This window comes from Loxodonta africana, chromosome 19 (genome assembly GCF_030014295.1).
Source record: "Loxodonta africana isolate mLoxAfr1 chromosome 19, mLoxAfr1.hap2, whole genome shotgun sequence".
Lineage (NCBI taxonomy): Eukaryota > Metazoa > Chordata > Mammalia > Proboscidea > Elephantidae > Loxodonta > Loxodonta africana.
Window position 1 is genome coordinate 61,758,640 of NC_087360.1, and position 16,767 is coordinate 61,775,406.

Consider the following 16,767-nt stretch of genomic DNA (forward strand, 5'->3'; position numbering starts at 1 on the left):
CCTAATAATCTCATACTAGCAATTTATTCCTCAAAAGAAGTCAACGGGGAAAAAGTGCATATGCAGTAAGATGTCTGCTACAATGTTAACAGTACATATCAAAAACCTAGAAACAACCTAAACATCAAACAATTAGAAAAATCTAAGTTATGGCACATCCACTAGATGAAATTATACACAGTCATTAAAATTCATAATTCTGACTTCTACTTTTAGCCAAGATGGAGCAACAGGGATCAGATTTATTCTCCCAGTTAAAAAAACCCAATAACAAGATAAAATATTTAAAGCAACACTTTGAAGACACTAGACATCAGGCAACAAAGAGCAATAAAGAACAATTGCCCCAGCTTGCTGCCTAGAGAAAGTTTAGAGGCCATGATGAGGGGTGGGGAAACTCAAACAGAGGCCAGCGGTATCCCTGAGTCGAAGAGACAGAGCTGGCAGTCTAGAGAGGCTAAGGCAGCTAGAGATCACCGGGTAAAGTACAGGAGTGGACAGAGCTACACAGAGACAGGACTCCAGAGATCTGCAGAGGGTTCCCCTCAAATATTCAGCTGAGCACTAATCAATGAATGCATGTGAGGAAACTACGGGAGACTAGAAGGAGGATCAAAGAGAACAATTCCTGCAGCTCACACAGGACTAAGAAGAGTGCCTGTCCCTACCATTCATGGTGGAAAACCTTAAAATTAATGCAGCATTGAGTAAAATAAATCACCTCTAGAGTAAATTACCAGGGATGCAAAGAAACAGGAAAACATGACTCGTAAGAAGGAAAAATCAATCAGTCAAAACTAACCAAGAAATGATACAGATAATAGAATTAGGACATTAAAACAGTTATTGTATTGTATTCTGTATGTTCAAGAAGCTGGAGGAAAGACTGATCATGTTAAGTAGAGACATAAAAAATATTTTAAAATGACACAAATGGAACTTCTAGAAATGAAAACTACAATGTCTGAGATGAAAAATGCACTGAACGGAATTAATGGTAGATTAGGCACTGCAGAAGAAGAGTAAACCTGAAGAATAGAAATTTTTACTCCAAATTAAATATAGAGAATAAAGCCTCAAAAAAACAGTGAGCAAATCAGTGACATGTGGAAAAATTCTAAATAGCCTATAAAATTGGAGCCCCTGAAGAAGAGGAAGACATAAGAAAACATTTGAAGAAGTAACAGCCGAAAATTTTCCCAATTTGAAGAAAACTCCAAAATCACAAATCCAAAAAGCTCAAAAATTTCAAGCATGGCAAGGCAAATTATAATCAATTGCCTAAAACCCGTGATAAAGAGAAAATCTTAAAAGCAACTAGAGGGGTAAAAAGATACATTTGACAAAGAAGACCAAAGAAAAACACAACAGCAGATTTCTCAGGGAAAAGAACGCAAGCCAGAAGGCAATACGGCAACATCCCTGAAAAAGTAAAAGAAAAAAAAAAAACTGTCACCCTAGAATTCTTTAAACAATTAAACTATCTTTCAAAAAGGAAGCAAAATACTTTTTCAGACATAGGAAGCTGAAAAAATTTGTCATTGGCAGAGCTAGGTTAAGCCTCACAAATTAAAGGGCACAGTCTTTCAAACCGCCAAGTTGGCCAAGACTTCAGATGCCAGCTGCAAACTTGGGGTCCCCACAATACCCTCACTTCTAACCTGCTGACTACAAATTTGGGGGTTTCCCCATACTCTGTTAGGATGCCAGCCATAACCCTGGGTGGGGGTCCCCAGGTCTTCCTCACTACTGACCTGCTGGCTCCCACAACTCCCTCAGATTCAATAATTCACTAGAACTCACAGAATTCAGGAATTGCTGTACTTATGACTACAGTTTTATTATAAAGGATATAAATTTGGACTAACATAAAGAAGAGACACATAGGGTGAGGTCTGGGAGGGAAGGTCCCCAATGCAGAGATTTTGTGTCTCAAAAAGGGCACATTGCCCTCCTGAGAACCAATGTCTTTTGTGAACCAGGAAGCTCATGGAACTTCCATGGCCAGGGCCTGTATTGAGGCCTCATTATATAGGCATGCTTAACTGAATCATTTTCCAGGTCCCCTCCCCTGGGGTTGGGCTGATATCATGCAGTGGGCCTTTCTGGCCTAGCCAGCCCTCACTCCAGTCATTTTATTAACACAAACCCTCAGATGTGAGCTAAAGGCCTTATAGATAAAAGACACCTCAATTACTGAGGAAATTCTAAGATTTTAGAGGTTATCTCTCAGGAACCAAAGACATAGACCAAATTTTTTGGGGTAAACTTAATTTCTTTATAACAACATATCAAAATTTGTGGGATGGAAAAAAAAAAAAAAAAGGCATTCCTTAAGATAAAAGTTTATAGGACTAAAATGCCTATATTAAAGGTTTCAAATCAGTGACCTCATCTTCCACCTTAAGAAACTAGAAAAGGAAGAGTAAATGAAATTCAAAGTAAGCAAACTGGGAGAAAAACACACATGTCTAATAAAGGACTTGTATCCAGAATATATAAAGAACTCTCAAAGCTCAATAATGAGATAAACAACTCAATTAACAATGGGTAAAAGATCTGAACAAATACATCACCAAAGAAGACACATGGATGGCATGTAAACGCATGAAAAGATGCTCATTATCATTAGTCGTTAGGTAAATGCAAATTAAAGCCACAATGAAATACCCACTGCACACTTATTCAGAATGGCTAAAATGTAGAAGACTGGCCACATCCAGCGTTGGTGAGGATGTGAAGAAACTAGAACCCTCGTACACAGCTGCTGAAAATGCAACACGGTAGAACTACTTTTGGCAATAGTTTGGCAGTTTCTGAAAAAGTTAAACATGCACTTACTACATGACCCAGCCATTCCATCTGGTATTTACCCAAGAGAAAGAAAGTGCATATCCTCACTAGGAATATACTGGTAAAAAAGAGCTCATAGCCTATCAGGGAATAAAAATAAGTAAATAGGTAATGACTATAGTGTATGATTGTGCTAACAGTACTAGGAGAACAAATAGGGCATATTAATTCATACTTAGGCCATCAGAGAAAACATCCTAGAAGAAATGACATATAAACTAAAACCTAAGTAGGAACTAGCCGAGGCCAAGCCATGTGCAAATGAGACGGCCTGAAGGCTCAGAGGTGACAGAGATAGCCTGTCAGAGGGAATTAAAGTTACAACATGTCTTAAAACACAGTGAAATGAGGCTGGAAAGGTAAGAGAGGGGCAGGGCATGGAGCTCCCTACAAGCCACATTAAGGATCTCTGAATTGCATTCTGCTAGCAATGGAAGAATCACTGAATTTAAAGCAGAAGACTGCGTTATCAGAACTGAATTCTTGAAGGAAAACACTAAACTCTGCAATGTGTGTGAAATGTGGATTATAAGAAGCAAGAGGGGAAACAGGGAGCCTTATTAAGAGGCTATTCAGATAACTTCGGGCAAGAAATTGAAGGTAATAAATGGGGATGAAAAGAAATGGAAACATGGTAAGGAATTTAGGAGGCGGAATCAATGTAATTTGATGTTCCACTGATGTGGGAAGTGAGGGAGAGGCATGAGGATGGCCAGCTGCTGACTGGGGCCACGGGGAGACCACACTTATTTTCTTCTATATTACTTGCCATTGTATGTAGGTCCACTGTCCACACTTCCTCCGTATCCTTTAGTCTCACAATTTGGAGGAGCCCAGCCATTTTCACAGTGACAATTCTTATTGCTATTACATACCTTCAAAACAATCAAAATACCACTTTTGTTAATTGTGAATGTTGTTCTCTAACATCAAGAATGGATACCAAGAGAAAGGATTAAATTCATGTAAATTCATAGACACTCTTTTTAAGAATGAAAATTTTATTGGATATCTAAATTCCCTAACACTTAGAAATCTAAAAATTGTGGAAAATCTCACCTAATCCTCACTGGGAATTCTGATTATTCAGCACTACTTCCATGAACAAACCAAAGGAGACTATTACCTACCCCATGTCCATGACACTTTTTCTGAATATCACAGTCATAATTCAGAACAGAAGCATTTACACATTGGAAGTTTCTACAGATCTGGGGGGAAAAAAAAGTGAACTAATGAGTAAGGAAAAATTGAAAACATTAGGAAAGAAGTATCCAGAAAAAAAATCTTGGCACAGATTATTTTACTGTTGAATTTTTTCTAACTTTCGAGGAATAGCTAATTCCCATACTATATTTTGAAAACATAGGAAAATAAACAAAATTAACTAATTGACACAGAACTAATGATCAAAAAAGACAAGATGACAGAGTCCAAAAACAAAGATAAAACTACAACCCATTATTTCTTACAAATATAGATGTGAAGATTCTAAGTAAAATATTCACAAATGGATATTTTTTGTAATCGAAAGTGACCAGATAGAGTTGATCCTAGGACTATAAGGAACCCACAATAACAGGAAATCTATTGCTACAATACCTCACATTAATGGGTTAAATATGAAAACCTTGTTTTTATTACAGATCAAAGGGCATTTGGTAAATTTGAAACTTATTTTAATTTTACAATTCTTTCAAAAATAACGACAAAAAAAACTTTGTTTATGAAATGAAACCTATCTTTCAGGTTCATGATTAATGATGAAATAACAGGCATTTCTATTAAAATTACTATTAAAAGTAAATCATTATGATCTTATACAGTTCTAGAAATTTTAGTTCACGAAATGAGATACGAAACAGAAATGAGTATTAAATATTGCAAGAGAGATAAAAGGTATCATTATTGAGAATAACACTAAACTAAAAATCTACAGTAATCAATTAAAACTTGGAATTTTTTTAGTTTTCTGGAAAATTGACATCTTTGTGAAAATTGCTCTTTTGTGATAAGTTAGAAAAAAAGAACACTGGCTTTTTAAAAAAAAATAATTGAGTGCTGTTTTTACATTTTATTAGGTAATCAAACACACAAAATATTTAAATGCTATAAAGAAATAAGGAACACTTAGAGAACAAACGTAAAATGAAATATTGATAGATGTCTTTACTATTCTAAAAGTATATAGGTTTGGCCAGAATTGTACTTAGAGTCAGAGGTTCCCCAAAATCTGTTTCCTTTAATAATTTTAAATTAATTTTCAAATAAGAAATACATTCATATTATTAAAAATTCAAAAAGTACATAAGACTCTACAATAAAAAGTCATTCTTCACCTGTCCTCCGGCCACCCAGTTCTCCTGGACATAGAATCCAAAATACTTTTTTCGTATATACATGGGTTTTTAGAGGAGACTGAGAGCTTCCCTATTCAAATAAAAGGAAACTTTTCCTTAAAAAATTGATACACAATAGACACTTGAAGCATTAAATGACAGAAATGAAATGAAATGTGTTCATATCCAGCAGATTTGCCTTAGGGAGCAGAAAAATCTAAAGTGTTCGGTGGAAAAGAGTGTTCTGACTAGCAGTGTATAACCTGTGGGATGGGTAGAACCAAACCCAGTATTTAGCTTCTCTAAATAAATGTTCAACAAATATATAAAAAATGTGGGTCTGAAGTAGTACCAAATCGTTAGCCTGATCAAAGTGTCTGTAGGCCAGCCTTACATGGAGGGATTGCCAGTAAGGATAGGCCCCAACCTGGCTTATAAAAACACAGGTGTTAGGCTCCTTGACTATACCGATAGTTACAAGGTTATGGCTATACAGAATGTGTCATGTTTCATTTCACCAGTTGTCAGTTTGGTTCAAGGTGTGTCAGTATAGGAACACATACTGAGTATTTATTATCCTTCTTGTACATATATGTTGTTGGCATAGTTAAGAAACTTAATAAAATACAGAAAAACAAAAGACCTTAAAATCTATCTTTTTATCTGTCTGTCTGTCTGTCTATCTGTCTGTCTATCTATCTATCTAAATAATAACCTGGAGTTTAAAGCCAATATTTTTCCAACAAAAAAATGGAGCATGGGGGTTTGGGAGTAATAGTTTGCATATTAATCGGGGAAAACAGTACATAATATTTTTATTCTTGACATCAGTTAAAAAAAATTAATGTTTTTATTGCTATTAAGAAAACAAGTAGCACAACAGAAAAGAAACAAGATGTATAACAGCCAAATGTCTATCTACCTATCTCTATTTTTCTCTCTCTCTTTCATACACACACACACACACACACACACACACACAGTTTGTTCAATATCATTAACAGAGGTAAAGTACGAAATATCAAGGAAGCATTTACAAACAATACTAAATAAGATCATAGAAATAGGCTGAAATGTTAATAAATTAAACTGTGTAAATAAAAATCAAACCCTCCTGTGATCTTGGATTGGAAGACTTAATATTGTTAAGATGTCAACACTACTCAAAGTGATCTACAGATTCAACACAATCCCTATCAAAATTCCAACAGCCTTTTTTTCAAAAATGGAAAAGCTAATTCTCAAATTCAAATGGAAATGCAAGAGGCCAAAATAATCTTGAAAAAGAACAAAGTAGGAGCACTCACACTTCCCAATTTCAAAGTGTACTATAAAGCTACAGTAATCAAAATGGCATGGTACTGGTATAAGGATAGACATATAGACCAATGAAATAGAACTTAGAGTCCAAAATAAATCCATACATCTGTGGTCAACTGATTTTCAACAAGGGTATTAAGTCCATTCAATGGGGAAAGAATAGTCTCTTCAATAAATAGTGCTGGGACAACTGGATCTCCGCATGAAAAGAATGAAGTTAGACATATCTCTCATACCTTACATAAAAATTAACTCAAAATGGATCAATCATCTAAATATAAGAACTAAAACCATCAAACTCTTAGCAGAAAACATAGGGATAAACAGCCACAGTTTTTAACAGTGAACTCTTAGATATGACACCAAAAGCACATACAATGACAGAAAGAAAAAAATAGATAACCAACAAAACGTAAAATAAATTGGACCTCATCGGAATTTAAAACTTTGGTGCATCAAAGGACTTTATGAAAAAAGAGAGAACCTACAGAATGGGAGAAAATATTTGGAAACCATATATCTGTTAGGGGTTTAATACTCAGAATACATAAAGAACTCCTACAACTCAGCAACAAAAAGACCTAACAACCCAATCAAAAAATGGGCAAAGAACTTGAACAGACATTTCTACAAAGAAATATACAATGATCAATAACCACATGAAAAGATGCTCGTCATTTGTCATTGTTGCTGTTGTTGCTACTGTGTGCCGTCGAGTTGATTCTGACTCATAATAACCCTATATGACACAGTAGAACTGCCCTATACTGTTTCCTAGGCTGTAATCTTTACGGGAGCAAATCGCCAGGTCTCTCTCCCACGGAGCGGCTGGTGGGTTCAAACCACCAACTTTAGATTATCAGCCGAGCACTTTAACCACTGCACCACCAGGGTTGCTTCATTAGTCATTAGAGAGATGCAAATCAAACCCACAATGAGTACCACTTCACACCCACTAGGATAGCTAAAATTAAAAGAATGGAAAATAACAAATGTTGGTGAGGATGTGAGAAAAACAGAAAATAACAACTGTTGGTAACCATATGGAGAAATAGGAACTCTCATCCATTGCTGGTGGGAATGTAAAATGGTGCAGCCCTGTGAAAAACAGTTTAGAGGATCCTCAAAAATTTAAGCATAGAATTACCATGTTGTTGTTAGGTGTTGTTGAGTAGGTTCCGACTCAGAACGGCCCTATGTACTACAGAACAAAACATCACCCAGTCCTGCACCATGCTCACAATTGTTGTTATGCTTGAGTCCATTCTTGCAGCCACTGTGTCAATCCACCTCATTGAGGGTCTTCCTCTTTTCTGCTGACCCTGTACTTTGCTAAGCACGACATCCTTCTCCAGGGGCTGATCCCTCCTAATAACATGTCCAAAGTACGTGAGATGTAGTCTTGTCACCCTTCCTTCCAAGAAGCATTCTGGTTGTACTTCTTCCAAGACAGATTTGTTCATTCTTTTGGCAATCCATGGTATGTATATTCAATATTCTTTGCCAACACAATTCAAAGGCATCAGTTCTTCAGTCTTCCTTATTTATTGTCCAGCTTTCACATGCATATGATGCAATCGAAAATTCCATGGCTTGGGTCAGGTGCACCTTAGTCTTCAAGGTGACATCTTTGCTTTTCAACACTTTAAAGAGGTCTTTTGCAGCAGATTTGCCCAACGCAATGCGTCTTTTCATTTCCTGACTGCTGCTTCCATGGGTGTTGACTGTGGCTCTAAGTAAAATGAAATCCTTGACAACTTCAATCTTTTCTCTGTTTATCATGATGCTGCTTATTGGTCCAGTTGTGAGGATTTTTGTTTTCTTTACGCTGAGGTGCAATCCATACTGAAGGCTGTGGTCTTTGATTGTCATCAGTAAGTGCTTCAAGTCCTCTTCACTTTCAGCAAGCAAGGTTGTGTCATCTGCATAAGGCAGGTTGTTAATGAGTCTTCCTCCAATCCTGATGCCCTGTTCTTCTTCTTCATACAGTCCAGCTTCTCAGATTATTTGCTCAGCATACAGACTGAATAAACCCGCTACCATCAAGTCGATGCCAACTCATAACAACCATATAGGACAAAGTAGAACTGCCTCCTAAGAGTTTCCAAGGAGCACCTGGCGGATTCCAACTGCCAACCTCTTGTTCGCAGCTGTAGCACTCAACCACTATGCCACGAGGGTTTCCACAGACTGAACAGGTATGGTGAAAGGATACAATCCTGACATACACCTTTCCTGGCTTTAAACCACGCAGTATCCCCTTGTTCTGTTCAAATGACTGCTTCTCGATCTATGTACAGGTTCCTCATGAGCACTGGTATTCAGAATTACCATATGACGCAGCAATTCCATTCCTAGGCATACAGTCTGCCCTGGTGGCACAGTGCGTAAGCATCCAGCTACTAACCAAAAAAGGTCAACAGTTTGAATCCACCAGGCACTCCTTAGAAACTCTACGGGGTAGTTCTATTCTGTCCTATAAGGTCGCTATGAGTTGGAATCCACTCGATGGCAACGGTTTTTTTTTTTTTTTTTTTGGTTTACAATGGAATGAAGTAGATTTTCATATAATGACATGAAGGATCTCTGTGCTATGCTGATGAGGAAGAACATTTCAGAACATTATATAATATTATCTCATTTTTGTTTTAAACTGCGTGTGTGTGCGTGTGCGCACCCATGTGCATGCATATGGGTGTGTGTATATACTTGTAAATGCCCAGAAAGAGGATAGGCTTAATATACATAGAGTGTTAACAGTTGTTACCCCTAGTAAATGAGTTGAGAAAGGAAGGGAAATGAGTGAGGTATCATCAGGGAGCCTTTACTTTTTGTTTTACACAATATGTTTGAATATTTTTAAAGAAAATGTGATATTCCCATAATGTTAAAAACAAAAACTTTTTTCCAAAAGGAAGAAAAACCTTAGATTGGGTCATAAAACAAAATCTAACTATATTCTAGTCATAAGACATATACTTGAAGCAAAACGACAGTGAAAAGAACCAGGCAAACAAATGTTAATATCAATTAAAGTAAAACTTAAGACAAAAACATTAAAATTGAGGAAATGGTCATCTTAAACTGATAGAAGATTATAATCCACAACTAATACAGTCAAGAAAGTCTGCTAAAAACACAGCATTCTTAACAGAAAAACTTTTATAACTGTAATAAGGGAAAAGGAATGAAGAAAGTTCCCAACCCAAACACACACTGATCAGAGACTTTAACATTGTTTTATCTAAACTTTTAACATATCAACAATAAGTTAGAATGAAAAGCTATGGATTTATAATTATCACTCTATGTTATAAATGAGAATACATTCTTTTCAAATGTTCCCAGAACATTTCTCGAAAAACAAACACATAGTGTCAACTCATTAAACAGGAGTGTTTCATTCCTAGAAATATTAAGCCAAGCACCAATCCTGAAGGGAACACATGCTCATTTTTAAAGCCATCAAAGCATGTCTGATTTCCTTTTCATAGTCAGTAAATACCTATTTAAAATTTGCCTTCTCTTATGTTACATTTTGGGGAAAGAAAAAGGCATGTTTTGTTGGTTATTATTTTCAAACAAGGCAAGCAGCATGTTTTCTATTATATCAAGTTTCAGAGAAAAATCTCACAACTTTGGTAACACACAGATTTTTCAGTACTACCGTAAACCATCACTATTGTCATGAGTTCTTCCCGCTGCAGAGTCACTCAGCCTGTGATTGTCAATCAAAGCCTCTGAATGTCAGTGCTATGCTATTCTCAATCAAGTTGACAGAACACTTCAATGATCACTTCTAAAGAATGGGTTACCAATTGCTTTTTGTTTTTTCATTTAATGTTTTAAATCCAAATAATGCATGCACATGGCTAAAAATCAAATAATGCTGAAAGGTTTATGACAAAAAGCCACTCTTCCCTAATCTGCCATTCCAGCGGTCTAGAGGCAACCACTGTTTCTTCTGACAATAACCTCCCTGTTTTAAAATAGTATATATTGCTATTTTTTTTATTTATCTATTTTAGACATCCTCTACTGAAGTCTGTATGATTGATAAGAATTGAGCTTCCCTACACAACCCTTATTGCCCCTCCTCCACTTTCTCAAAGTAAATACTACTGGATATTTACGGCATTTAATACTGGGGAATTATCGAGTCAGTACCTGACACTCCACTCACTATTCCCTGAGCAAGTTCAGAACCAGCTGAGAGAAGACACAGGAGGCTGACAACGGGAGATCAGACTGTCATCTTAATTACTGAGAAAGCTGTTTAACAAGCTTTAAGAACACAGCAACTACGGGCTGCCTAATACTGCACCCCAGAGTCAACTTACCTGCCCAGTCACAGGCTGCTCTGGACAACCACAGGCCTCCCCCCACAGAAGCAGAGCCTGCCCTGCTAAGTTTACTGCATGGCTGAGAGAGCAGACCAGAATGCACCCTCTCTGCAGGCAGGCAGATCTGAAAAGAGAAGACAGAAGGGACTGAGCCACCCATGCCCAGTGTCTTCTCCCAAACGCATCCTCTGGATCAATCACTTGTCCTCCCTCGGGGAGAAGTGAAAGAGGATCAGATGGAGGCCTGGGGTGTTATATTCTAACAGAAGGTCCTCCTCCAGAAAACGTGCAAAGCGGGGAGTAAGTATTCCCTGCCAGCAATTCAGACAGAAACGCTGTAGATTTCAACACTGACTTTATTTTCTTTCTCGTGTAGCTTTTTGTTTTTCCTACAGCTAATGCTTTTCTTTCTTTTTGCACAATTGGCCTTGATTATATCCTCCATATTCTCTCCGTGCCCCCCAAAAGGCTACCGTGCCATTTCCTCTTTCAAGTTCTTTCTCTAAAAGCTGCCTATAGGGTCCTCTCACTCCAGCCTGAACTGACTGCTGTCCTGGCCTGGCATGCAGCTGTTGTCTTGGAATTTGCCTTTGACATTCTCCTGTTTCTTGGATTCTTCCTCTTTTTGGTTTTACTTCCTCATTTTCTAGAACACTACTTTAGGTGATTTCCTAAGAAAGGATAAACAAAAGATAAATTTTCTGAGGCTCTGAATGTCTGAAGTGTTTTCATTGTACCCTCTCACTTGATTCATACTTCAGCTATGTAAAGAATAAACTCTCAAGAATTGGAGAATCCTTCAGAAACGTGGAACTATACAGCCCCTCATCTTCCAGAATTCAGAACTGAATCTCATTCCATTGTATATAACCTACGTTTGTTTCGGGTTGTGTTTTTGTCTCTGGATGTTTCCAGGATTTTTCTTTACCAGTACTCTGAAAGTTCAAAATTATTCATTTTCTCTGTTTTCTTTCTCTAAAACCCAATTAGTTGGCTTTTAGAACTCCTTCACTGGTCCTCTCAGTCTTTTTTCTCTCATATTTTTCTGTCTCTATCTTTTCGTTCAGTTTTCTCAGGGAATTGCCCAAATTTATAGAACAGTCCATCTATATTTCAGTTATGTGTACATGAAGTGGAACTACATACAAGGGTAAATGGAGAAGGGGGCAAGCATCTCATACAAGTACCACTAAAAATAATATCAAATAATATCACAAAGTATATCTTCTGGTCTCCTATCTAGAGGAACAGGCAACTCATCCCTGGTGTTTTGTTGACAGAGGAGGAGAAGCAGGTCAAAAGCCAGCCTCTCCACATGTAGACTGAGATTAACCCATTTCCAGGTCCATGTTTCATGCTGCTCAGCTGTAACCAGTACTCCCAAACCACCTGTCTGTTCAGGGTTTTGCTAGGCTAGGAGGTAGTCTTTCTTGTTCACGTCCCCTCTATTTGCACTTTATGTTGCAGATGCCACTACTTAGTCAAACTATTATTCATCCTCTTGTGCTTTTCCGAAGCTTTGCTGAAATCTTTATCTTCTGATGAAATCTCCTATATTTTGCTCTTTAGGGCTTATTCCCTATTCATTACTTTATATTTTGAGAGGTTTGGGGAGAGAAAGATAAATGAATATTGCTACCTACCATCTTTTGCCAAACTCTGTTTTTTCCAGTTTACATTTTTACTCTAAATTTCATTAATATGTAGTAATTGACCAAGATTTTTCACTTATGCTGATATAAAGAGAGACTTTAAATAAATAAATAAATAAAAACACTGAGTAGGAAATACAACTCAAGAGTGAAAGCTATAAGGGAACGAGGTACAAGTGAATACTACCCTCTTCTGTTAACAAAAGTCCATTCTCGAGGCTCCCACCAATCCCTGACCTCAGATACGTGAAAGTGCAGAAAACAAAGAGAGGCTATAACAAGACTTGAATGTAGTGATCTCTGTGACTATTTTTTTGCTGTTGTTTATTTACTTGTTTGCTTATCTTCTACCCAGTGCTGTCCCAATCCTTTTTCCTGGTAAAGTTTCTTAACTCATCACCTCCCCCCACAGCCCTGGCTTAAGCAGAGAGTTAAGCCTGTGGTAAAGCATGTAGATTAGGTGCTACCGATCATTCGGCTTTACTTCTCTGGACATTACAACTGGCTCTTCAAGCTTTGCCTTATAGTCTTTTTCCAGGATGTCTTGATTTCTAGCTGTAGGGCACACAAGCCTACCTAGCTCAGGAGGGGCTGGAAAAATGTCAGATGAGTCTTCCCTGCCATATGGTAAAGATCTGTGTGCAGCAGAAGGAAACAGAGCCACCAAGAGAGACACAAATGTGAAAGAGACGGTGGGGAAAAAATCATGGGAATATTATCTGAGATTCTGACTCTCAAAGCTTTTTGTCTCTGTGGTTTGAATCATTAATTGTCCTTGCATACTTTAATCCAGTCTTGGCTGAGTTTCTGTGAGACTTAAAAGTACAAACTATAATCTACAGAATAAAATTTCATAAATCCTAAAAAATATCATAAGAACACAGCTTCATATATACAAAAGTATATTCTTCAGTAAATAGAATCCAGGAATATATCTAAGGAGTAATATAACATTGCCAGTGTTTGTTCCAGAAATGCAAAGATGGTTTAATGTCAGGGAATTTATTAATATAATTTACATCAATACATCAAAGGAAAAGCATGATTATTTCAATGGCTGTCAAAAAACTACTTGTAAAATTTAAAATCCATTTTTATTCATACTAATTAAGATTAAAAGGATACTCCACTTAAAAGACAAATACTAGCCAATAGCCAAAGTCATATTTAACCTCGGAAGGCTATATGCATTCCCACTCAAATTAGCAACAAGGCAAAGATGAACATTATCATTATTATTTAAAATTATTCTGAAAGTTCCATCATTGCTATTATACAAGAAAAATAAACTGAATTAAATATAAGAGGTCAAAATTTTATCATTTATAGATGACAACTGTTTACCTAGAAAATTCTAATGTAATCAATAACAAAAATATGGAACACTAAGTACATAACTAACGAATCTATATAAATTAATATTTTTTCTGAATGTCAGTAATCACCAGACAAATATATAACATACAAACCTGATAGCTTTTCTTATCACCACCAAGAAATTAGAAAATATAATATGAGAAAAAGGTCTATTCATAACAGCAATAAAAGTATAAAATACCTAGGAATAAAACTAACAAAAAATAGAAAGGACCTCTATGGCTAAATCATTAAAAGAAGATCCTCCAAAAATAAGGAGAGACATGCCATGTTCTACTATGGGAAGACTCAATAAAGATGTCAGTTTTCCCCATTATAAATTTATAAATTTAATGCCATCCCAACCAAAATTCCAAAGGGCCTTTTTTTTTTTTTAATTATTTTGCACCTTGACAAAATGAGGTCAAATCCATCTGGACTGATAAATGAATAAAAGTAGCCAAAGAAACTATGAAAAAGAATAAGCAGGGATTTGTACTACCAGATATTAAGCATATACTATAAAATCATCAAAATCAAAGCAGGGCAATACTGACACATGATTAATCAACAGGTCAATGGACATGAAGGAAGAAAAAACAGACTAAGTCCAAGTATGTGTACAAATTAAATAAATAATTCAGATGGGATTTCAAATTAAAAAGAAAGATTAAAATTCAGATTGTTTAGGCAAATGATAAGCCATTCTGAAATAAATAAATAAATAACACGAGAGCTTGGCATATGGTCATCATTTTTTAATAAATGAATGACAGAAGAAAAAAAGAGAATGCATGCCAACGCCATATTATGCACACACAAATATTCCAAGGGTACTAAAATACAAGTAGTAAAATAAGAAGCAAACAACACACTGGAAAACAGAAGAGAATAATGATCTAATACTATGTTGAAAAAGGTCTTTCAAAATATGTAAGTAAAGTTGGAAAGGAATAATAGATATGAATACATAAAAAATATAAACATCTTGCATGCCAAAACACACTAAAAATTAGGAGGCAAACAATCTGGGCAAAAGCATTATATATATTTCATAATATAACATATATGACACAAGTAAATTAAAGTCCTTCCAAAGCCACAAAAAAAAAATCCTAATCTTAAAATAGACAAAGAACATCAACAAGCAAATCACAAAAGAAGAAACATATAGACAAAAAAATTCAAAATCACTAATGAAACATTTAAAATGAAAATTTAAAAACATACAAAAATAAAAAGGAAATCGCCAATGGAGGTTTTAAACATAACAGTTAATCTTGGCAACGGTATAAAACCCGCACCCGCTGCCGTCAATGGAGAAATGAAAATACTTAAACACAACTGATCAAAAGGTAAACAAGTAAAAACATTTTTAAAGAGCAATTTGGCAAATCTATATCTAAAACCTTAAAACTATATATATATACATATCATTATAATAATTTAACTTCAAAAAACAAGGAATATTCTGAAATTTAACTTTATAAAGCTGTTTTTCCCAGCGTTACTTATAATAGCTGCAGTAGTCAAGCTTAGTTGGCTGTAAGAACACATATACAAATATAAGTCTTTTTGCAAGAAGAAATGAGGAACAGAATGGGTACTGAAAACATGCTGGAAACTGAGATAACTTGAGGGTCCATCTACATGTCTTTTTCAGGGGCCACATAATTAATCGATTGTGTTCTCTCTCACTTTCTCTGTTCTCTGAGTTGGTTCCTTCTATTTACTCAACAATTCTGCTTCCACATATTATTTCCTGTACTCTTCTACTCTTCTTGGTTTTACCCAAGCTTTATTTTTTAACTTGGGTTGAGTTCAAGCTAAGGTTATAAATTTCCATCTAAGTACTATATTAATTGCATCCCCCAAGTTTTAATATGTAGAATTTTGATTACTGATTTGTTCTAAATATTTTCTCCTACTTACCTTTCCTAATGATGTATTTTTGAAAAAGGAATCTGGCCCAGCTCATTTTCTTATATAAAACCACTGGAAATAAGTCATGGATTGGCTAACCCTGGGCTTGTATGTGATACAAACAACTGTGGCCAAGGTTGCAAGGGGCACGGGCAAGACAAGCACTGTGACGTTTTTAGACACACATACACACAATCCTGAAAATTACCTAAGTGTCCCAATAACAGGAAGATGGTTAATAAATTATAGCACAGGGGAGGAAATTTTGCCCAGTATATTACAAAGTATAAAACATAGTTATAGCATATGACTCTTAGTGAAGAAATCCGGATGGTAGGATTATAGTTGTTCTTAATTTTCTTCTTCGTAGCTTTGTATTTTTCAAATTCTCTATAATAAATATGGATTTCTTTTACAAACAGAAAAGACCAGTCCCTGAGTTTGTATAAAGATTAAAACAAATATTTGCTTTTCACATAGAAAAGATTTTGATTACCTTTCCAACATCACATTGTGTGCCTTCATTCACCATCCCAGGGTCTGGAACATCGGATCCCAGTTGGAAATCCACACCCCAACATGTAGTGCCTCTGTGGTGGGTCTGAATAATAGCAGGCACAACTCCAAATACAGACATGCCTTGTACATTCTCACACTGAAGCTTTCCACACAAAGCATTCCTATAAAGATGGAAAGATAATGCAAACATAAAATGTATCCAGTGTATATACATACAAACAACCAACACATATACATATATACACATACACACATATATATGCATACGTATGCCCTGGGGGTGCAGTGGTTAAGAGCTCTGCTGCTAACCAAAAGGTTGGCGGTTGAAATCCCCCAGCAGCTCCTTGGAAAACTTTGGGGCAGTTATACTCTTCTACTCTGTCTTATAGGATCGCTATGAGTTGGAACTGACTGGACTGCAACAGGTTTGGTTTGAAAGGATAACCACTTCAACAGAAAAAA

At 36.1% G+C, this 16,767-nt stretch overlaps 1 protein-coding gene across 1 annotated transcript in view; it reads right to left on the minus strand.

The window, feature by feature from the left end:
* ADAM9 (ADAM metallopeptidase domain 9) overlaps nucleotides 1-16,767 on the minus strand; it is a 125,268-nt gene that overhangs the window by 15,087 nt on the left and 93,414 nt on the right. The window contains exons 16-18 of the mRNA XM_003412518.4: nucleotides 16,283-16,466; nucleotides 3,984-4,064; nucleotides 3,623-3,728 (exon numbers count right to left, since the gene is read on the minus strand). Of these exons, the coding sequence (XP_003412566.1) occupies nucleotides 3,623-3,728; nucleotides 3,984-4,064; nucleotides 16,283-16,466 (371 nt within the window). The remainder of the gene's footprint in view (nucleotides 1-3,622; nucleotides 3,729-3,983; nucleotides 4,065-16,282; nucleotides 16,467-16,767) is intronic.